Source organism: Streptopelia decaocto (assembly GCF_964273445.1).
Source record: "Streptopelia decaocto genome assembly, chromosome: 1".
Taxonomy (NCBI): Eukaryota; Metazoa; Chordata; class Aves; order Columbiformes; family Columbidae; genus Streptopelia; species Streptopelia decaocto.
In genome coordinates this window covers 148,026,428-148,050,619 of record NC_138663.1, presented here as the reverse complement: position 1 = coordinate 148,050,619, position 24,192 = coordinate 148,026,428, and the positions used below count along the sequence as shown (strand labels likewise).

General features: G+C 44.4%; 1 protein-coding gene across 8 annotated transcripts in view; it reads right to left on the bottom strand.

The window, feature by feature from the left end:
• Positions 1 to 24,192, bottom strand: part of LIMS1 (LIM zinc finger domain containing 1) — a 79,508-nt gene that overhangs the window by 36,741 nt on the left and 18,575 nt on the right. For 2 of the 8 annotated variants that reach the window (XM_082069534.1, XM_082069533.1), the window contains exon 1: positions 370 to 491. The exons of 2 other annotated variants lie outside the window; for them this stretch is intronic. In XM_082069534.1, the coding sequence (XP_081925660.1) occupies positions 370 to 476 (107 nt within the window). In that variant the 5' untranslated portion in view covers positions 477 to 491. Of the gene's footprint in view, positions 1 to 369; positions 492 to 8,283; positions 8,343 to 8,732; positions 8,871 to 8,890; positions 8,996 to 13,167; positions 13,243 to 24,192 lie in introns of those variants that run through there. 4 more of the 8 variants (XM_082069537.1, XM_082069536.1, XM_082069538.1 and 1 more) reach the window with 4 other exon arrangements.

The following is a 24,192-nucleotide window of genomic DNA, read 5'->3' as shown; positions in this document are numbered from 1 at the left end:
AGAGTCTGGGTGACCCAAACCTGACTTCAAACCATACCCAGCAAAGTTGTCAGGCTGCAGAAAGTTATTTACTGGCAAGTGCTGGCTGTCAGAAGGGATGCAGAAGTAACCACTGGGTAACACTTGCCCTTCCCAGAGTCAGGGAAGGGAGTCACACAATCGCGAAAACCCACAAGGTGACCGTATGGCTCCTGTTATCCCTCCTTTGGGTTTTTTTTTCTGTAGTTCTTCAGGACTGCTTCCCAATGCATGTGCTTTGCAGTGAGTTTCCCGAGCCGTGACTGCATTTTGTTTGCTAGCACCACCAAAGCAAGCAGGCTGCCGAGCAGGGCTCAGCGCCCCAGCAGTACCCGTCAAATACGCACTCACCTCAGCTTCTCATCCTGCGACCCGGCCAGTCCCACGCTATCGGGGCGATCCCTTCTCCTCCTGTACAGACCCGAATGTGACAACTCTTTCAGCTGCAAGGCCGTCATATTTCTCTACCTGAAGCGTTGGTTTAAGGAGGGGTGTGTGTGTGGCGGCTGGGTGTGGGGGGGTGCTGTTTTGGCTTTGGGTTGGGTTTCTCTCCCCCCGCTCTCGCCTCTTCCAGATGTTGCCGCCAAGGAGCAGCGCGGCTGCCAAGATGCCTGGAGAGGAGAGGCTGGGCGGTGTGTCAGCACACCTGCACCCGCCCGAGCGACCCACCTCGGCGGGCAGGGCAGGCAAGCGGCCGCTGCTCGGCTTCCTGTTTTCTCATAGGTACACACCCTCCCGAAGGGCACCACATTTCCTTTATAACTCGATCACACCTAAGGGATGTCTAAAGGACACGCTCACCGGCTTCCCTCCAGCTTTCCTTCCAAGTCCGGCCGCCCCGACGGCGGGAGCCACTCTGCCCTGCGCTCTCCCCATCGCCTGCTGCAGTCAGCTACAAATTTTGCAGGGCTGCAATCTGCTGTTAACTCTTTCCCGCTATAATTTATGATGAAAAGAAAGTCACAAGTGCTAGGAAAATTCAGAGTTACCCAAGCTTCTGACAGGGAGATTAATGCAGCAAATAGTGTAGCAAAGTAACTTCAGATAAAATGCTCTTTTGGAAACACAACAGCACTGTGCTGCTCAGACATTGCTCCTTTGCACAAATCTTGAGAATCAGAAGAAAAGCGCGATGTATTTTTCTTCCCACTCTCAGCCATCAAAACATAACCACCACAACTATTTGTCACATTTTGCAGTGATGGAGTGTCCTGTGTAATTGTAAAACCGGAATGAAAGTGCTCAAGGTTTCCTGTAAAACAGGAAGGTGACCAGCAGGGATTTGCAAGCTCTGCATCTCATCTCACTTAGTAATGTTTTAGTAATAAAACTCTTCATTTCAACTTAAAAGGAGGCTTCAGAAAAGCTTACCACTTTCTGAAATATTTTTACAACTTCTTTAACATTATCCATGGCACATATAAACAAAAACCTAATTCAGAGTTTTTACTTCTATGTTGAGAGTTTCAGAGGGTGTGTGTTTTTAAATGAATTTGCATTTAATGAAAGACAAGAAATCTAACAATTTGCAAGGACGGTTTTGACTAGGATAGGAAACAAGTTCTATGTCGTATGAATTTCATAGTTCATTATTGAAGTGTTTGTTTTGTAGAGGATTACATACAAAAGAGCATTAGTGAATGTCTGTAACAGAGAAAAGCGTAACATATGTAAAACTGGTTATGCCACTTGACACCAATTTTGTTAGGATTACCAAACTAAACACAAGCACAGTAGTTTTATATAATACTATCAATGTGCTTCAGTCTGGAATGTCTTCAACATATAATATAAAACATAACACAATGGAAAAATAACATAAATTAATTTGGAAAAAGAAGTCACATAATGTGCCAAACAGATAATGGTTCAAGAAATTCAATATGATTTATATGATGTTAGAAGGCTGCACACACTGAAATGTCAACAAGAGCTATACCACGGAGCTCCTGTCCTCAGAAAATAAAAGGGAGAACAGTCACGATATTTGCCTAAACACGCTGCATTCCAGTTTCAAAGTATTTTAAATTGTTTCTCAATATGCAGCAGGATAAGCTTAAACATAATTAAATGCCAGTTCCCCACAGTCAGTCAATCAGTGATTCAATGAAAAGTTAATGCTGTTACAAACGGAGTTAAGGACAGAAGACAACAGAGGCTCATAGCACAGCTGCTTCTATACATTACCAACAGTTTTTACTCTGCTTTAAATATCAGTCTACCAATGATTTCTCTTTGCCCAAACAATCAATTTTAGAGAATCCAAAAAGTGAAGACACAGCAGATTTTTTTGCTGTGAAAAAGCTCCTTCTAAACTAATGAAACAGAACTATTACCCACAAATTTGTTCAGAAATTTTAATTCACTACAGTAGCAGTCTCTTCAATGTACATGGAATACTTCTTTATTAACAACGCAACAAGTCTATCAAAAACTAAAGGACAACTCTTCACCCACTTTGCTGCAAACTGTGTTAGTGTGAAGTACATCACATTAAAATTCATGTTCATCTGCACAAACAGCCCCTGTACTTGGACAGCCAATGGGACAAAATGGCTTTTACTAAAAAGTACTTGGAAACCAGAGGTGCACTGAACCTGTATTACTAAAATTTAAAATCAACACCACCAGACAGAGCACATGAATTTAAGGAATACAAGAAGTCCAGACACAAAACCACATTGTTTTTTGTTGAGATCAAATCCATTTCAGTATAAAGGAGGGCAAGATGGTTAGTTTTTTAAAATAGACCTGGGAGTCAGCTCCACAGCATTATTTCACAAGTTTCTTCAGAAAACTCCAATAGGGGTCTAAGCTGATTTGGGAAAGACTTTTCTTGGAGGACCTGGGGACAAGCTAAAAGCTTGCTACATGACAAAATCCAAACCAGACTCCTTCTTTGTCCTGTGGGATCCTCCACCAATCCTTACAAGAGACAAGGTTTCAAATCTGAAATTATTCAAACAGACGAATCTTAAGTTCTGAGTATCAAATACATATTGTATTTTGGATAGAAGTTGGAGAATACAAATGGTATTTCTCCACTAACTTGCTCAAAGGTTACTAGAAAGCAACTCAGATGAACATCACTCTGCAGTTAAAAGAACTTCCCCAGTGAGTGCCTCCTGCTCCCCACACCCCCTTTTACCTTTCAGCCCCTATCTGCTGTTTATAATTCCTTTTTTGAGAGATTACATTCTTCTCATGTGGGATGAGGCCACTTGGACCTTTCACATTCCGTCAGAATTTTTGAGGACTGGCCAAGTTACCACAGCTTTTCTTGTTACTGGTAATACGCAGCTTGCTTTTATGCCCTGTACTTTGAAGGTTCAGTCTTCATTCTTCAGTGCGTGTCTCATGCAACCGACCTCCTTCTCACCCCAGAGAAAGCTAACATTGCTACTGCAATCTGATGGATAAGCATGGTATTATCAATGTTTTATTAGAGGAAAATAGTCACCTATGTCTAAGCAGCAAAAGGTAGAACCTAGACAGAAACCATGCAGTCCTTCATTCATCCCAAGCAATAAATAACTTTTTCTTATGTGGGACAAGGCTCCAGCTTGAGTTTTCACTGCAGTCCTACAAAGCATTTGTCTTGATATACCAGGCCTGAAGCGTTCTCTCTTAAATTTCTGTGAAAGTACTGTTGTTCTGGTGACTGTAGGTATTAATCAGAATTATGCAATTTAAAAACCTTTTAAGACAGGTTATGTCTGGTTACTTTTCACTGTGTTCAAAGGGATGTGAACAGTAACCCATGGTGCAAGGAACCATGTGTGCTGGTTTGACTGAAAATGAGTTAATTTTCTTCGTGCACTTAGAAATCTTTCTTTTTCACAGCGAGTCATTATTTGGACTTGGTCTGAGAACAAGAGCTAACAAGAACAAGAGCTAACCTGTGACAGAGTTAACGTTTTTAATTGCTCTGGCCTGAGAGCCAAGCGCGTTCTGAGCGTTCTGCCCACAGGTGTGAGGCATCGAGGAAGGGGGGTATGGATGGGGCAGGGCTTGACTGACATCCAGGCTGATCAGTAAGAATATTCCATCCCATTAGCATCATGCTTCATATTTAAGGAGAGTCGGGATCTTCTGGTCTCTCTCTCTCTCACATTCTGTCATCTTTGCTCTCTCTGTCAAGGCCAAGACAGTTCAGGGGAGTTCTGTTTAGGACTTTTCTTTAGTTTGGCCTTTCACCATTTTGCAGAGGCCTCTGGGCCTTTCCACCTTTTTTCCTCTTTTCTCTCTCCGGGATCAGCTGTTCGGTACCAGGTGCTGCTCCCTGGGACTGGCTGCTCGGTGTGAACCAAGTTAATGAAGAATTGCATTGAGTATCTTCTAATTTATATTCTATTTCTATTTTAGACATATATTTACTAGTAGTGTATTAGTATTTTGTTATTTTATTAACCTGTGTTTATCTCAATCCAGGATTCTCCCTTCCCTTTTGATTCTCCCCCACTATTTGGGGAGTGGGGAGGGAGGTGAGTGAGTAGCTATTGTGGTCATATTGCTAGCTCATGTCATTGAATTTATGAATAACAAAAAATGCCAAGTACTTCAAATTCAGTACATTTCTTCATGAATCTGTATTTACAGATAACGCACATTAGCTATAGAAACCAGGAAAGACGAAGTTTTAGTTCTCTCATTCCACACAGAGAAGCCTTTATCAACGTGATTGATCTTTTTTCCGCTCCAGTGACACATTCTTGTTTTGCTTAGTTTTGTTTTGGTTTTTTTTTTTTAAACTTTGAACAAACCACCAAATTTCAATTAAATTTAGCTGAAGATTTTCAAAGCAACAGGAAAAGTTTGTTTCACAGCAGCATAAATGGTAAAAAAGAAAAACCGGAGTAGCATTGTAAGAAGAGTATAGGAGTGCTCATAGCACACACACAGTTGAAAGTTGGCTGTGGTGGGGGCAGGAGGGGGAGCATGTTTCTCCATCCCATATTGCTCACCCAGTTTATCACTGGGATGAGTCCCTCCAGAGGAATGTGTCCAAGAGTGTTGGCTTTCTGCTATTTCTTGCAATGTCTGGAAGAAAAACACTCTTTAAAGCAAAGGAAATGGTTTGTATGTCAGCAGGAATGCACACGACTCCCTGGAGCAAGCAAAGGAAGGTGCCGATGACCCTTCCAGCAGTTTTGCAAAAATCCCCACAGCACCCAATCGACGTGCTGACTGCGAATGAAGGTTTACACCTCCCTGAATTAGGCTGCCCAGGAGAGTCCTCACTGACGGGTTTGGGTGTCAAGAAATACTGTACCGTGCCTTGAGTCCCTGCTAGGACCGGCGGTGATAAAAGGAAATGAACAGAGAGAAATCAAGCCACAAATCTAAGGACACGAACCTTGAAAAAAAAAAAAAATTCAAAGCTTCATAGGAGCCTAAATTCAAGGAGTTTAATGATTAACTAATTACATGTTTCCTTCCTTGTCTAATGTGACTCCAACATCTGTTTTGATGTTTCCTGCCTTTTCCACTTAGCGATCCATCAATCCTGAAGCATGCGTATTTAATCTGCGGATTAGGCTACGTACTGAGGCATTTGAACTACCTACCAGAACACTGCAAAGCAGACTATGGGTTTATGTCCATGCTTTTCTTGCTGCAATTTAACAGTAGTTGCTGCATTTTTTAAAACCTCTTCTATGGATGCACGTCCCTGCCATACAATGTAAAGTAAAAAAACAGTACATGATGGTGTCGTCAATATCCTTCAGAGCAGCATCACACTCAAAATACCGAAGTTCTTTGGGATTTGAGGGGGAACAGGGAAGGCAGAGGGGCTGCTGCAGTGAGCATGGGGTCCCCTCCTCTCACTGGCAGTACCAAAGGCGTCTCCACCCCCACTGCAGGTGGCCCATGAGGTTTTGGTGAGGCAAGGCAGGGGTCCCTGCTCTCATCCCAACTATTAAATTCCAATAATAATGAAAAACTATAGAAGCAAGCATGGGAAATCTTCTGTGTACTCAAATGTGGAGCAATCTCATTCAGCTGCCTCTTCCAGGCTCTCTGCACACAGTGCCCCACGAATTCTTGATATTCGGGGCGGGGGGGAGGGGAAGCAAAAGGCACATTTTTCTCCAGCAAGTAGAATCCTACCTTGGCTGAGCTTTACAATACCTCCCTCTACTGGGAAAAGTTGGTGTGGATTAACCCACATATGCTTTCATAATTCAAGCCAGGCCCAAGCTGAGAGCAGAAAGGAATGACAGAGCAGCAGCTGAAGATGCAGGTTAGCGTTATAGCTAGAAATTTATGCCATTATGCAGTGGATGACCAATGCATGAGCAGGTGCACAAAGAAAAAAACGTGACGTAGCATGAATCAGTTTTGTCCTGCCATTTGTAAATAAGCCTCTTTAAAAAAAAAGAGTGATAAACAAGCTGCAAGCAGTTGAAACTTTAAAATTGGTACAATTACTCATGTGGACCCTGAACTCCATGGGATAAACAACTCAAAAAAGAGAGAAGGAGAAGGAAGGGAGGGTTCAAAGCCAGCAAATTCAGATTTCAGATTAATCTTCATAGCCTAGAATATGTGGAAAAACACAGGTAAAGTAAACAAGCAATTCTCGATCTGCATTTCTAGATGTGGGACCGTTCCTTCAGAATAATTTGTATTGCCTTTGAATTAAAAACCTCTTCTCAAAAGAGATTTTCAAGCCCTACTACTACAAATGTATCCAGAATGGTCACTTTATTGTAATAGGATAAAATTCCCTTGGAAATAGGGGTAAAAGCCCCTGGTAACAACTGGCTTACTGGGTGATGAAAAGTTTCCCACAGATGCTACAAAAGGCTGAGGAAGCCTTCAAGGAGAAGGAAAAAGAAAAATAAAAATCCACAAAACAAACCAAACCAACAAACAAAAACAAGGTGGAAGCTGAAAATGGCTGGCAACTGAAGGAAACTGCCTAGAGAGCTGCTGCCCCACATACCTTCAGGAATTACCTGCTCTGATGGCCGGGTGTGTGCCCTGAAAAGCAGCAAGCCCTTCCAGGGCTACAGAAGAGCCAACGGAGCCGATCCAGACGGGCAACCGCCGAGACCTGGTTTTGCTGGAGACCTAGCAGGAGATCTCAAAACAGGCCCCAGGCTGAGTGTGCCCTTTCACTGAAGGAATGGGAGTATTACAAAGTCTTCATTTTTCTCCAGAACACCACTTAGCAAGGTTAAATAAAGGCAAAAAAAAAGCCCAAAGCAGCCTATAAACTGCTTCCTCTGTTGACTGCCCAGCAATTATTCTCCTGGCCCCTTTGATTTCCATCTCACAAATTATTTTCAAATCACTAGCGCTCACTACAAGTAGAGAAAGAAAAGTCTCTCACCAAGGTTTAGTGTTCTTTACACCGAAACGAAACTGCCAAGGACAGAAGATGGCATGCTCCCCTTGCAAAGGATGGAAGAGGTCCCGGTGATCCCAACAACATGCACATGCTTCAAGGCACCACCACCTCATGGCACACAACCAAATGTGACCGCCAAGTAGTACGTGATGCGACTTTACGGCTGCAAGTGCTGGCGTTTTAGAAGGACAGTCCACCCCTGAGCTCCCAAGAGGGTTGCAGAGCCTTTGAATGCTGCTGGTGTAAGAAGAAGGATAAGCTGAATGGTGAGAGATGGCAAATTTAGCAGCCCAGAAGAAGCAAAGGTCATGGCTGTACATCTGTGAACATACCACACAGCCACCTATACTCTGACTGGCATTCCCAAGAAAGGTAGAAAGCCGTGGTTCCTTAGAGATTATCAGTTAAGTAACTAACCAACCATGTCACTATTAAAAGGTCAGAGACTAATAGTATGATGGTTTCTCACATAAAAACTAATGTACTCTCTAATGTAGAACATAGAAAGTAGCTCATGTCTCGAAAAATGAAGCTGATTATATGTAAAGACTTCAGAAACACAGGCAGGGTGAAATTTTCAACCAGTCAAAAAAAATCCTTAATTTTTAAGCATATACATTTTGGTTTCAAAGTGATTAAACCTTGTAATCCATATCCACCCAGAAAAATCCATACTGAAAAAGAAATGCACAGTACAAAAGAAACAGAACTAGTTCATCCTAAAAATTCAGAATAATGTAAAACAGAAACACCGTCCCGCTCCCCTTAACGCTGCAAAAATTACTATTGGATTCAGCACAAAAAATATGATCCCATATGGATTTTCATAATATATTAAAGCATATGAAAAATATGCTTCTTAAATTAGAGCAAAAGCCTTAAAGCAAAAAAAAGCACAGCTGCCCTACCTTAAAAGTTTCGCTTCACTGACTTCTGAACATAAAGACTCCCTCAAATTGTACGAGAAGCAATACAGTTTCTGTAACAGATGGGACAAAGCAATTCCTTCCACTGAAATGACATTTTTAGGTTCAGCTGCTCCATTGCAGTGACCTTTTCATCAGCCAAATCTGCACTGACAGTTACCCCATTGCTGAAAAACCCCCATCAGCAACAGGGCACCTTCAAACCCACCATGAATCCTCTGTTCAGGGTGGGGACAAAACAGCGTCCCTAAAAACACTCCAGATGAGCAACAGCTTAAAAAAGCATTGGAAATATCAGAACACCTCTACACATTTCAAGAACGATGAAGGACTTCGCTCAAAGCTCTATTACCGCTGCTGCTTGCTTTTAGTAGTAATAAAACCCAGGGATCAAACCTATTATCTATCCTCTTCCTAACTTCATTTATCACCTTTGCCAAACAGGTCTCCTGCTCGTAACAATTTCTCCCTGAAGGGCTAAACGACCGTGCAGTTCATCACCAGGCTGTCAGCTTGGCAAGCAGCACAACGTGCACCAGGCAGACGTGACAGCCAGACCCCCAGCCCAAACCGACGGGTGGACACTTACGCGCCGGCTGCAGCCTCGCTGTCAGTGCGTTCGCAATGAGCAGCCTTTCCCAAATATAGCTTTACATCGAATACTCACTGTTTGTATGTTTTCCCTGTGGTTATTACTGGTCCTTTTGATTAAAAAAAAAAAAGAAAAAAAAAAAAAAAGTGACTTAGCAAACCACTTCCTTCTTTCACCCTGTAAAAATTTCAGGCTGTAAAGAGGAGGACAAATTCATCAAAGTTCACAGTTTGGGTCCACAAATTGTGTCATGTTAATTCCCCATCCCCAAACCACCATGGAGAAAAGGAAGCAAATCCTTCTCCCTGCAGGAAAGGGTATAGCTTTAGTTATAACCACCATTATTTTTTAAGTGACAAAAGTACAAAAACCCGGAGAGGGAAGAGCCAACAGCTGTAGATCCACTTCTTGGGATCATTCAGGTGTCATCATCTTATAAATTTCTTAATATTCCAGGGACTGAAGATGATTGTGACAACTTCAGTCCCTCCAGAGCTATACCTTAACTTGTAGCTTTTTACACTGTTATTCTGGGGACAAAGAGAAAAGGAACAGGCAACAACTCTGTGACCATAACCCCAGACATCTCAATGAGCATAACAGGGTTCTAGGTGCCCACCTGGAAAGAGCAACCCCTGGGGTCACCAGTGAGCTGTGAACAGCCACACAGGGCCACCCCACCCCACTTCAAGCACCTGGTCAATGCCAAGGGAAGGGGAAAGACCCTCTCTCCCCACCTTCCCACCTGCTGAAAAAGGAGAAATACCCTCTGATTTTCTTCTTTGCTGAGATGAAGGCATACAGTTTCACTCTCCATCTCCTGGAAGACCATCGCCACCTCTGACAACCTCAGCACAGGGCAAGGACTAAATGGGGACAGAAAATAACCACCACTTCCTAAAGCACAACTGGGTGATCAACCTGCATGACCAAGCAAGAGTTGAGCTGCATCTCTCTTGTGTTGACAAGAGGCTCAAACTCAGTTTTCCTGGAGCAATCCAAACCCTTTGCAGGTTAAAGCAGCAATATCCGCAAGACTGACAAATGTGTGTCTGCCACTTGCTACACAACCAGTATCAATCAGAGATTAAAACTTTGCTCACTGCCAGTGATGGGGACAGAGAAACGAGGCCACAACCTGACGTCCACAGAGGACACGCAGGACATGCCTCCAGGCAGAACTTGTCCCCAGCTCTGCTCATAAAGCAGCACAGCTCCAGGTTACCTATAAGTGTAACCTCATCTAGATGTCCCTGCTCTGGCAGGGGGATTGGACTAGATGATCTTTCGAGGTCCCTTCCAATCTTCTGTAATTCTGTGACGTACAAATCAACCCAACAGCATTTTCCACTGCCCATGCTTAATAACATGCCTTTTGGCCTGCTATTGGTTACAAAGAAAAAAATACAAAGATACAGTTTTCCTGTATCATGCAATCCATTTAAAGGCAGCTTTCTTCCATGTAACTATTAGCTTGGACAGAGGGAGCCAAAAACATTTAAAAAGTATAATATTTTTAATTCCTAATATCTAATCCTCATAATCCTCATTTTACCACTCACTGACAATAATGGTTACAAAGTATGATTGCATAGTTTATAAAGAAATACAAAAAAATGGATTTTTTTTTTTAATTGGTCACTCAGAAGGGTACTTATCGTCTGTTTATGGACAGACATAACTTAAAAGCAAATACATCATGTGAAAACATGACTACTTGCCCTCCATGCTCCCAGCTGTGAAACTGAGCAGGGCCAGCCCCAGATCTAAAGCAGCATTTAAATGAGAAACCGATGTGCTGATTTCAGACATGACATTTGTGCTGGCATTTGACAGTGACCCTAAAGGTAATGCAGCAATCTTCTCTATTCAGATATTTAAAACTGTACTTAGCGCACTGTAGTGTATTTAGCTACAATATTCAATGCATGTTGGTGAAATCTGGTGCACAATATCTTGCCTTCTTACAAGATTTTTGGCAGTCAATGCTCAAGCATCTTGTTAGTCCTTCTTACCTCCTTTCACCATAGGCACCAAGTAATGCTACACTGTACCAAGAGAGCCTCATTTTGCTTTCCCTTCTCCACCATGTCTCTCTACATCCTGCTTCTTGCTCATTCCATTTCTGTTTTCAGGCCACTTAACATTATCGCTAACCCTCTTCTGTGAACAAATTAACAATGTAAGTTATCTTTCCAAGCTGCTGTTTCCCATACCACCACATAGTGCTTCCTCATTTGAGCTTTTTATCTCTTCCTGCAAAGGCCCTTCAAGCACAAAAACAGCAACAAAGTTCTATTAAACTTATCACTGGATGGTTACTAACATAGGAGAAAGAATGTGCTACAGCTTTGTCTCTCAAAATAATGTGGCAAATGTCAAGGTAAGAGCAGGTTGTTCTTGAGGATAAAGAAAATCACAATAAACCAGTTGCCACAGAGAATGAAGAGGCCTCGCTTGCTATTGCAACGCATGTTATTTCATATATTGCTCATATGCCAGCAGTTCCACTTTTATGGGAAGACAAGGACAGTTTGTTGATTCATGATGACTGTAAAAGCTGCAAGACTTCATGCAGAATGCCAATAAGCATCTGTTAAAAGGGAACTAGGAAAAAAAAAAAAAACAACATTAACCCTTCAATTAACACATCTTAAAGCACATTTGAGTCATTTAGTAACCAGTTTGGCCTGGCTAAACTATGTTTTTCAGTGTTGTTCACTTTGCAGTAGTAGTTGGGCCCTATTCTATTACCAACCCATTTTCCAAAAGGGCTGTGCTGAAAGAAAACTTGTGAACAAAATTACAGCTGAGGAAAGCAGGAGAAGGCCAGCTCCGCAGAGACCAGGCTCCTAAGCACTGCCAGACCGCTGTGGTCTGTGGTCATCCAGAGCAGGTGTTAGGGGAACTACAGCAAAGAAGCCACATCAACAGCTCCAGACAAAGCTGCATGGCCCAGCCAAGCCCATCAACTTGATCCTGGCACCAGGGCTGCCTGCACCAGCAGAAGATGGGACCAGCAGCCATAGCTCTGCAGTGATGATGAAGCTCCTGAGGTAGAGGAGAGTGGCTAGACCTGCACTAGGCATGAAATTAGAGCAGTGTTGTCAAGCAAAGGTTGACTATGAGAGGGAACCATCACTTCAGATCCACATTTCCCATAGTATTTTTCTTTGCTCCTCTAGCAGGCCACCATGAACTGGAACAGTAGCCCATGGTCCCCAGGGCTGCTCCAAGATGCTCAACGCTCTGCAGCTTCTGGCCAGGTGTGTGTCTTTCTCCCTGCTTCAGGCAGCTTGGGTAGCCCTCTGCAAGAAGAACTTTGAGGTGCCCACACTGCCAGGACCTGGCGAAGAAGCCAGACAGTCACACCCTGCAGCTGTCTGCCTCGCCACCCCGTGAGATCACCATTCCCCCAGCAAAGCAAGCAGAAGGAAACACGTACTCATGTCTCAGCTGTTCCACTTTGCTGAGGGCATACATAGAAGATGACTGAGCTGATTGAGGAGCTCACCAACACCAAAAAGGCAAAGTCTAGTTCCTTTTCTCTCTTTCCGATGCTCTTCCTTCCCCCACCACCACACTCCTTCCTTCCCCTCAGCTCCACCCTAGCTGCAAGGAGCAGCACCCTCCTTCAGACCATCTCTTGCTCTCAGAAGAGCCCTCTCCCAGCTGATACGACCTGCCACACCAGCAGAAGACTGGACCTTGGGGAGTGGGTTACTGAATTCAGCTGGGACAGAGCAAGGAACCAGTGAGCACCACACCCAGCACAAGGGAGCAAGATGCAAGCAGCATCTCCCCATTGCAGCAAAAGCGAGATGCTCCCTTCAGCATGGGCATCCTGTGCTGGGACAACAGGCACAGGACGGGCAGACGCATCCCCTCCTGCCAGGTTTGCAGCAGGGGGTAACACTGCAGGCTGGGGACCAGCATGGGTACACTGGAATGGAGGGGATCTTTGTGAAAACTGGATTTATCATCTTTTCAGGACCTGATGACCCCAGGTCTCGCAAGGCTTGCAGTCATCTCTGCCAATTAATCGGAATCAGTAAAGCACTTGTAATTAGAAGACAGCTTTCATACACTTCAGAAGTCATCCGCATGCGAGCTGCGTTCCTCCCCCTGCAAATACCAACTTAATTAAAACCCTTGACTCACGCTGCCGTGCGGCCACAGCTCTGAACCGCCGCTTCTCACCTCCCTCCCTTCTTCGCCCCAAACAGCTTTTACAGCTGCCGCCCTCAAAGCCACCCCCGCCCGGCAGCACCGACCTGCAGGAGGAGCCCCCGCCCGCAGCCGCTCGCCGAACCCGCCGTGCCCGGGACCCGCGCCGGGGAGCCGGCCTGGCCCCGCCCCCGCAGCCCCGCCCCGGCCCCGCCGCGGCCTCACCGGCAGTCGGAGCCCGAGAGTCGCGATCGGCCGCGATCAGGGGCTGCTTCACAGCGTCCCCCGCCCGAATCACAGAATGTTAGGTACTGGAAGGGGGCTCGAAAGATCATCCAGTCCAATCCCCTGCCGGAGCAGGAACACCTAGATGAGGTTACACAGGAATGTGTCCAGGCGGGTTTGAACGTCTCAGAGAAGGAGACTCCACAACCCCCCCTGGGCAGCCTGTTCCAGTGTCTGTCACCCTCACTCTGAAGAAGTTTCTTCTCAAATTTAAATGGAACCTCCTGTGTTCCAGTTTGCACCCATTGCCCCTTGTCTTATCATTGGTTGCCCCTGAGAAGAGCCTGGCTCCATCCTCGTGACACTCACCCTTTACATATTTATAAACACTAATGAGGTCACCCCTCAGTCTCCTCCAAGCTAAAGAGACCCAGCTCCCTCAGCCTTTCCTCGCTTAATCATCTTTGTTGCCCTGCACTGGACGCTCTCCAGCAGTTCCCTGTCCTTCTTGAACTGACAGGCCCAGAACTGGACACAATATTCCAGATGCAAATGTGCTGCCGCCTCCTGCCAGGCCGAGCCGTGCCCGTCACTCTGCCCACAAATCTCCACAAGAGTTGTAGAGGCGCTGCCTGTTCGAAAAAAGGAAAGAGAGGGATGGGGGTGGGGGGAGGAAAGCCACTGGGGTTTCCCTTGCAGTCTAACAGCAAATTCACTTAAATCAAAGTTGGACGTCCAAACTAGCCTCTCTCAGGTTCAGGCAAGAAGTCAAAAATCGCAGCCGTACAAATAAAGAATCAGTTTTTTACAGTGAGGGTGGCAAAACACTGGCCTAGGTTGCCCAGAGAGGTGGGAGATGCCCCATCCCCGGAGACATTCCAGGCCAGGCTGGACAGGGCTCTGAGCAACCTGATCTAGTTTCAGATGTCCCTGCTCATTGCTGGGGTGTTGGATTAGATGATCTTTGAAGGTCCCTTCCAACCCAAACTATTCTGTGATTCTATGAAATTGCACCAATAAATAAAATCTGCTCTCAGCTGACAAGAGAACAGACAATAATTTCTCTCCCCTTTCAATATTTAAACACAACTTTTGAAAAGGTGCTACTGCTACATCTGATACAGGCCCAGAGTGATGCTCTGGGATGAGCTGCACTGTTTGCTTGAGGGCCTTCACCAGAGAGTGATGGAGAACATGAGCTCCATGGCCAGATTTGCTCCCCTTGCTGAGTGTCCTCTCCCGGGCCCAGCAGCACCAGCAGGCTGAGTGGAGCAGGAGCAGACCGCCAGCACTCGAGTACCAGGCACAAGCACACGACACACCTACTGCGCTGTGGGACCAGAGTTGCAGCAGCTGATCGGAGGAAGTGTCTGATGTTGGGAGCTGTCAAGAGCTTCCTCTCCTCTAATGTGCTTAGGAATAACAGCAGAAAGGCTTTACCTTTCCACCAGTGTACTTCTGGAAGAAGTGAAAGTGACATTTCTCTTGTTTAGCAGTTAAACAATGGAATTTGCTCCAAAAACCATAAATGCTACTCCCAGGTTATTTTTTGAATCCCAAAGACATTAATGTTTATCTGCTGTGAGTCCTGGTTACCATTATAATTTCACCTGCAGAGTCCAAAGCTGCACTGACCAGATCCGAACCCCAGAATCCTCATGGCCAGAAAGGGAGGACATCATCCCTGCCATTCTCCACATCCTCCTCCTCTGCAGCTCCCGTGACAGGCGAAGACAAACAGGACGGCTACTCATTGCCCAGTGTGGCTGGATGGTTCCTTGCAGTCTGCACCCTGACATGGGGGGACGTGCACACCCTGTTGCATGCAGGGTGCCCACCACAGCCGTGGGCACTTCTTATCCCAAACTGACACATGCTCATCAAGAACATGTCAGGGCATGGGTCCCATTTCGGGATCTCTGACTTCATCTACCTACCGTGCTGTATGCAACTCCTTTCTGGCAGAAGAGCACATGGAAGGAGGAAATGCCGTTTTGGAGAAAAAAGTGACCGTAATTCCTGGGTAAGGCTATCATATTCCTCCTGTTTCACTTACAGAGACTACAGATACATTAACTCACAACCAAAATAGATTTGCCATCCACAGAGGCAACCCTGTTACTAGATTTCAGTAAAGCAGCACACACCAGCCAGCGGCTGCTGCATTCTTTCCAATCTTCTCCAAGTACTTTCGTTTCAACAAGGCCTCTCTGTTACCCTCCTCTGGCAGGACAACAGCTCTCAGGCTTTTTCAGAAATGAACATACAGTCTCTTCAAAAAAATCTAGGTTGACCCTCCTTTATATTTTACATATAATGTTTCCAAAACAAGATCTGGTTTTCTGTACAAGCACATCGTAAGATATACTAAGTCTTTTCAATACATCTGCCAAATGGCCCAGGTCACAGCCATTTGGATTCTCCGTCATGAGTACCACTCTTAGCACTTTTCTCTGTGAAATTTCAGCTTCTTCATCATGGACCCTCTCTCCAGCCTGCCAAGATCGTTTTGAATTTATCTCCTGTGCCCCGCAAGGTTCCTCAAAGTTAGGGATACACGAAAGCTGCATAAGTCAACTTTAAGCTCTAGCATCCAGGTCACTGATACAGTTAATGAATGCAAGTGAGAAAGGAGGAACTCCTGCAAGGGCCTGTCAAAAAGGTCCTGGTAGCAGGGGTCCCATTGATGGCTTTGTATCAAAACATGAATTCCTGAGCAAATGCTTCTTTTCAAGCAGCTGCACACCTCCCTTCTGGCAATTTCACCTAGACTATTATTTCCAGATTGCTGTGTGCTTCTCTCGAACAAGGCCAACAGCAGTGAAACCTACCACTGAGTCCAAGCATCTTGCAAGGGGATGATGAAGGAATGGGAGGAGGTAGCTGCAGCACTTCTGTGAATAGTACCGGACAGCAACAAACCAGTGGCAAGAGAGGAGGGGTGGATACACAGAGAAAGAGAAGGGGCAGGGCTTGTGCTCCAACAAGGTTAACCACAGTGGCTCTAGTTCTAGAGCCTCTCTTGTTTGCTTATGAAATTTTCTGTGAGACAGCATGAGCAGATCCACCTTATTTATTCCCTCCCTTCTGTTTACAAGGCATGCTCACCTGTCAGAGTTGGAAAACTAGCTGCTTTGAAACAATCTGTTCTTAAAAAATCTACATAGCGTTTTTAATGCTGTGCTACTCAGTAAGTGTTTCTTTATTGACTGTTAGTTGCATTCATGCCTTGCTAGGGATCAAAGTTAGGCTGACTGAGCTTTAATTCTCCAGCAGCCTATTTTGCCACCATTTCATACACAAATAGTGTGTTCATTCTTCTGCATGTCTTCAGGGGCCTCTTACATGAGCTCTGAAAAAGCATCCCTAATGAGCATTACAGCAGTCTCTGAACCCATTCAGTGCTACTGCTGGCATTGTGCGCATAGTATTAAGCCAAAATATTACGGAAATTGTATCATAGTGTTTGACATCAATGTTAAGAAAAGCATTCTTCTTCACCATTATTACTGCATATTATTATTTTTAAGGATTAAACAGAAACAGTGACAGCCAGGGGAAAATAAACAACAAGCAAACGGGAAGGCTATGCTTGTGGAGTGGTACAAAAGGACCAAATGACAAATCTCCCATGAGAAATTATTTACACATTGCAGCCTGGTTCTGGCTCCATTCACCACCAGAGTTTCATTAACAGTCTCCCTCATCCCTGGGGTTATGTGAAAGGGGAAATGAGATAACACCCAACCCGTCATTCTTACAGCACGCCAGCCCTTTGAACAGCATTCTGCAGTCACAGTCTGACTAACACCATTGGTAGCAGCTTTCCTCCCAAACTGGCTGGCAGTGAACCAGGGATCTCCCTCCCAGGCACGCTGCTGTGGACTCGGGGCCAGCTGGCTGCTGGTGGCCGCCCTGCCTCCCTCCGGACTCTCCCTGAGCCCTGCTGCAAGCACCAATTCAAGAAACCCTTCCACTTCCAATAGGACCCTTCTTGGTCCCCGCTGTCTCACCTGTCAGGAGTCAGGGATATAAATTATTTCTTTCCCCACCTCCTTCCAGCAACACCAAATAGCTTTGGATTGTTTGCCAGTGTCTCACCAGGGCACTGCAAGGGCTTGCCCTGCTCCCTGGCCTTTGCAAGATGATGGCAGCAGCTCGGCTGGTGAAGAAAGCCAGCACACTCACGGCATCAGGGGACATTCACTTTGTCTTTGAAGCTCACATCCACCTCATGGTTCTGTCTGTCAACGCCTGGTTGAACTTGCCCACTTGATCAGTGCTAGACCATGGAGCAGAAGAGAGCTGGGACATAAACACCTGTCCCAATGTGAGTGAAAACTCAGGAAAACCCACTTGCTGCAAAGACTGGATTTATTTCAAGAGCAGTTTGCTTGATGCCCAGATCGAGAGGCTGCATGGAACTACTTTATATGTGGCAATCCTCCATCCAGCTACAAACTTCTGGGTTACTGATCAGCCATAGCATTAAAAAATTATAAATGAAAAGGTTCACATTTAACAACAGCACTAGAACAATAAATTTAGGTAGTAGCAGAGGGAAAAACAAGTTATTACATATCAGACCAGTGAAGATGAGCTCAGTGAAACAGCTTAATTCTTCGGAGGGGAAAATAAAGTGAGTCACCCTTTAAAATTTCAAGAGTTCTCGATACAATCTCTCACAAGACTGCAAAGTACTTTAAAGACTCAGAAAGAGACTGCGGGCGTTCAGATTCAAATATCCCACCTACGAGTAACTGTTTTGATTATTGGATTTCATTCACATTATCAGCTGGGTCCTCTGTTTTAATAAATCTGTGTTTCAACATGAAACCACTTTGAAGTATTGTATTACATAATGGTTGCAATATTTGCATACTGCAGAATCAACAGAAATTACTACCACATATGTACAGCACTGACAACTTCTGTGCTCACCATCCGTCCTCCCACCTGATCCACCATGCTGCTTTCATCTCCTGCCCTTCTCACACACTGTTTTGGCAGATGGAGAAAAGAGTGCAAAGACTTATAGAAGAACTCAGCTTCTCCAAGCAGAGGGACTTCCAAACCAACTGGAAATACATGCAACATTGCTTTCTGAAGGCCATGACAGCTTGAGGTATGTGTTGATCAGGTTCTTAGGGACATGATTTAGAGGTGGACTTGGCAGTGTTGGGTTAATGGTTGGACACAGACTATGATCTTAAACATCTTTTCCAACCAAAATGATTCTATGACTCATGGGACAGGCCTTTCTAGTCCACACGTCTGCCTTGCATGTCAGTGCAGTATCCTCAAGAACTCCTCCACCCCTTCAGGTCAGCAGCACTGGGGCCACGCATCTGCAGAAATCATCCCAGCATCTCGTCCAGCTCCCCTAACATCACCTGGGTGGATCGCTGCTCCCTGCTCACCCTCCCCTCCTTTCTCAGCACCTTCCTCCTCTCACCCACTGGCTTATCCAGGGACTTACTGTCTGTATCAGTGCTTTGATAGTAGTACAGCAACACATGCAGCAAGAGAGAGGCAGGAGTGTGTGCTGCATGTTTAAGCTGGTAAGAAGCAAAATGATACCCTTCAGAAGATAAAAAACTTATCTGTAATCATTCACCATTAAAGTCTTGTGTTTGACATTAGAAGCATAAAGTTTTGACATAATAGCTACTGGCAATCGCTAAGAGTACCAGTTTGTAGAAGTTCAGTACACATACTGCACATATTTTAAAGCTCTTGGAATTAATTCTGTTTTATGTGACAGTAGCTATGCAATAACTTTCCAAGCTGGCACCATCATCTGATTCTTTCCCCCTCACACCTCAAAAAATGGGCACACCTGACAGCACAGCAGGGCATACCTGCAGGATAACCTAAGGTACTACTCCATTCTGCTGGCTGTAACAAAAGTAATAATTAAGAGGACACAAAAATACTTTCATGATAAATCAAGTTTTATCGCCTGGCTGCTTAGTACTGAATAATAAATTATAATGAATTAATTTACCATCAATGTGTTTTTGTTTATGCAATTCCACCTATGAAATATTAAACACTCTGTAATTCCAGAATTTTGTTCCTCTTGCAGTTTTACCTGATTTTGCTTATTTCGGGTAGGAAGAAGAGGGTGTCAAGGCAGAGACCCATTCCCCAGATGATTAAGCTCTTCACATATTAGTCCACCACTAGTTGCTTCCCTCAGCTGTGTACAGATCTGGCTCCAGTGTTTGAGCATCTCGTGGTCCTTAAACTATTAGCCCTCAAGCACTCCTGTAAGACTGGTAGGTGATGCAGAGCTCCAGGTGGCAGCCGTGGAGCTGAGACAGAGACAAAACCCCTTACAGTCCAGGAGCAAGAGAGGGTGCAGAACAGGAAACCAAATCATGCTCTAGGCTTGCATCCTCACCTCATAGCACCTGAAGCCTGGACGTATGCCCTTGCAGAAAGGCTGTTTAGTTAAAAAGGGGAAAAAAAGAAAACCGATAGTTTAAAAAGGCCCTCAAGCTCATGACCAAAGCATTCATTAGCAGCACAGTCCCACCTTAACTGGATTTGCAGCCTGTCTGCCAGCCAGACTGGGGTGCTCTCGCATTTAAGACCCTGAAAGCACTGGCTGGGGACACAGCTAGAAAAGAGATGTCCATTTGTCTGTCTGTCCCACTCCTTTTCCCTATTCCTTGGCATGAGTGTTTACACCAGGAGTTGCAAAGAGGAGCAAATCACTTCCCCTGTGCCGGACACCCACTTGGGTGCCCATGAGCAAATAGGGTGAATTTGGGTTCACCCAAAGCTTGTCCAGCTGCTGCCAGCAGCAGGATCCCACTGCCATGCCCATCATCCTCCAAAGCGCCTTGGCAGGATCCCCTTTTTCATTTTTGGAGAGAGAAGGAGCAGCAGCATGGGAGGAATCCAGGCCCAGAGGCACAGTGGGGGCCAACCTGAGTCACTCTACCTCCACCTTTGCTGCTCCCCACCGGTCCTGCAAATTTTGGCACCCTGCTCACTCCCCTCCACATCAGTCATCCTGCTGCCCAGCTGTGCCCCTTTGCCTTTCTTTCCCTTAACCGACCTCAATAGATCGAGCATCAGATACCAGGTGTTTCACTTTAGGAAAAGAAAACAGCTCTTTTGCTTGCACTGGGAAACCAACCAGCTCCCACTCAAATAAAAAGGAAAAAAATCACATGGATGCATTTCAATTAATTGCATTGGTGAGGTGGGCAGCAAGCACGCTTCTCTTTCAGCCAGACCCATTCATTTATATTTTCTGTTGGAGAAGGGGTTGTATTCAGTTGAGTTACTGGAGGGATTAATTTCATTACACAGTGTCTAAAAGCTGGGAAGGAGCTGTATTTGTGGAGGGCTGAATTTAGCAGAGACATATCAGGGGGCAAATAAGGGGAAAAAAGATTTTTCCATCTGCTAGAGAAGTAGTCTCCAAAGTATTTTGATCATGTACCCCTTATTAGCAAAACCTTTTGAGTGTGCACCCCCAATACACATATATTTATGTATATTTATAAATTATGTGTATGTACTACTGAAGTTCTAATATTTTCTTCCTGTATTTCAATGCATCATCCTGCGCACGCACACCCATTTGGAGACTGCTGTGCCAGATAACATGGTGACAGTGACCGCTTGGTACCAGAAGGTGGACAAATATCAACAGCTAGCGAGACAACTGCTGAAATCCAGACAGTCCAATACCAGGTGAAGAGATTTACAGACAAATGATGAACAGATAGGAGATGAAGAATAGAACGGGGTATGAGGAGGTTGTACCTTGGCATGCCCTCTAGTACCCTTTTTTCTTCCACCTCATCTTCTCCAAAATGCTCATCCAAGTGAAGTTGTCCCCAAACCGCCCCTCCACAGCCTGCTCTCCTTGGCAGGGATTAAAATAAGGATTACATCAAGTTCTACCCTTCTGCAGCTATACCTGCTCAGGAAGCCACCACAATCAAAAATGCTGCTTGTGGTGTCTGCTGGGGGAAGGCTAATGGCAAAAGTGAAGGGCATGCAAAGAGCCAGAGAGCAAGTGCATCTGTTCACACATGAAGAGTGCCATGATTTAAGATCTGTTCCAAACTGGCTACAATAAACTGGGATAACCACCCTTATTTGGATTTAAAGGAGATGAATTTTTAGGTTTAACTTTAAGGATGATCCCATGCACAACTCCACACTGATTTAAGAGTGATATGTAAATACTACCATCTGTCCCCTGCTACCAGCCCATCATGCAGGCCCTTACGCCAGTACCACCATCAAATACTCCTGGGTGACTTTCAGGTAGCATGCATCTCAGGAAGAAAAAAGAAAACAAAAAGAAACATAGCCAAAAGAAAAAACAGCACAAGGCTTCTTTGGAATAAGAGGGTGTGGTATTTCTCAAAATTTTTTTCCCTTAAAAGTAATTTTTAAAGTCTCTCTGGACACACACCCTTCATCAAAGAATGTGAAGAAGGAACATTCACAGAGATCTCAGAAGAGATCTAAATATGGGTTGCATATGAAGTGTGCTATGCATATAATGACCATGTTCGGATAAAGAATTACTGTCACGATGTACCCTTAACAAGCAGTTAAAAACTGAGGTCAGTACTAAGCTGCAGTGTTTTTTTGGCACTTCATTTGTGCTTGCTCTGACAACAGGCATTCCCTATTTCTACTTCCATTTACTGCTATAAAAATAGCAAATCATTAAGTTCAGTAATACATCAAGTATTCAGCATATAATTAAATATAAATATGAATATTAACATCAGCTGTGAGGTAAGGTACAGGTCAATTTTATTTGTGTGGAAAGCAGGGCAAATGTAGAAGAATAAGGGCAGTACAAGAACTCAGAATTATATGCTTATTTTTTCCCTTAATTCTCTTATGGTAAGTTACACATTCATAATAATGATAGGAATAGATAAGAAAAACATAAGCTCTAGAAGGAGATGTGCTTTAACTTGGAAGTTCTATAAACACTCAAAACCTATGAAGAACTCATTAGAAAATACTGCTGCCATACATGTCGAAAAAAATCTGATATATTTCTTTCAGAATAATCATCACCACCCTAATTTAGACATAAGATTTAGCAGAAGAAATCAAAATCCCCAGATGCTGTGCCTAACAAAAAGTAAACACTCATTTTGTGGACTAGATATTCCAATAACAGAAAGAAGTTACTACCAAAATTTTCTTTTGTGCTTTCTAAGTAGCACAGAGCTGCAAGGATGCCAAGTTATTTTGAACACAGCCCATAACAGAATTCGTTCAGGACATAAAAAAAAGTGCCAGACCCAAGAATCTTTACTACCGTTTTTAGATCATGGCAATGCCAGTAACAATACAGTTATCAATCTTGATGTACAAAAAGAGTGCCAAATAAAATTTTTAAAAGTTACTTTGCTTGTCTAGCAGACACTTTTTCTGGTAGCTCTGCTCTGCTACTGAAAAATGAGGCATCAGTCCAAAGTAAAGAGTAAGCACATGGGGAAAAAAAATAAAGGTCTTTGAATAATACTAAAAAAAAAAAATTTCCACTAGTTCTTTAGACAGAAAGAAAAAGAGGAAGAAAAGCATTTCCATCCGAAACCACACATGGAAAAACAATTTGGGTTCCAGCAACTTAAGGGGAAAAAAAAAAAATGCAGAGGAAGTTTTTATTCAAAAAAAGGCAACGTAACACAAAACCATGTTTGGCAGCGGGGAGCTCAGCTCAGCTGTGGGAGTCTGCCTCCCCACAGCATTCCCCATGGGCCCCCGTCCCCATCTCACCCCGGGTACCGCTCCGTCACTGCAGGGGGGTGACTGCTCTGCTGTGCTGTCACCTGTGAGCTGAGGGAATCGGGAGAAAAGCAGAGGCTTTCTGTCATCTTTTGTTCCCATATAACTGCAAACATAAAAACTGTGAAAAGATGGTCAGCCAGACTGCAGCCCATGAAACCTGCTGCTTAATGCTGGCATCTGCGACAACTGTGGATTTAATAGACATATTTGGCTACTTTTTGTTAATGTAAGAGCTTCAAAATACACTGGGCATTTACAGAAACGTGAAAAGACACTTTCCATCCTACATGCTTAAAATGAAAACAAAGACGGGTCAAAAGGAGAATTCAGTAAAAGATGTGATACGTACTCTTGACTTATTTCAAATCTTCTCTCTCATGCTGGGCCCATGGCTGCTCTTCTGAGCCATTTCAGGTTAGTTAAAATTTCTCACAGCCATTGCAGAGGAAGCAGTTCAGATGGCATTTGCAGGAGCCCGTGCCAGGAGGCTTCTGCCCCCCCACGCAGGAGCAACTGTGGGCACGTTTTCCAGCAGGATCACCCTGGAAAGGGACACCGGCAGGAAGGGGGGACAAAAGCAGCCATAAGCAGGGACAGCTGGGGTGGAAAGAGCTGGTGCAGTATGAGAGGACTTCAAATGACTGAGGGTTGGAGGGAGGAGAAGGCAATTACCAGCCACAGCCTCTAACGGGAAACAATGAAGTTTCATCCTGGAAAGCCCAACATCCCACCAAGCCCCAATATGTTCTGGATTTATTAGTGGTTAGCAGTAAATGCTTGAAAATAAAGCACAAGAATTCCAGGAAATGGATTAAAGACAGTAATGCAGCCAGAGTAGATGATATACATCCGTATTATATAAAATAAATTATGTGAAATGGAAGCGAAACCAAGGGGAGCACCTTCAAAAAGATGGTTGACGAAATGTATCTGAACTTCTGCTGAAATTAATGGGAATGGCATCAGATGCTCAGCAGTTCCAAAAATGGGACTAGTAACCCAGTGCCTTCTCTTCCTGGAATCATTACAGAAAAGCAACTTTTAAATTATCCAGATTTAAATTGTCTTAAACTATCCTGCACCTAAAATTTGAAATTAAATCTGATTTCCATGAAATA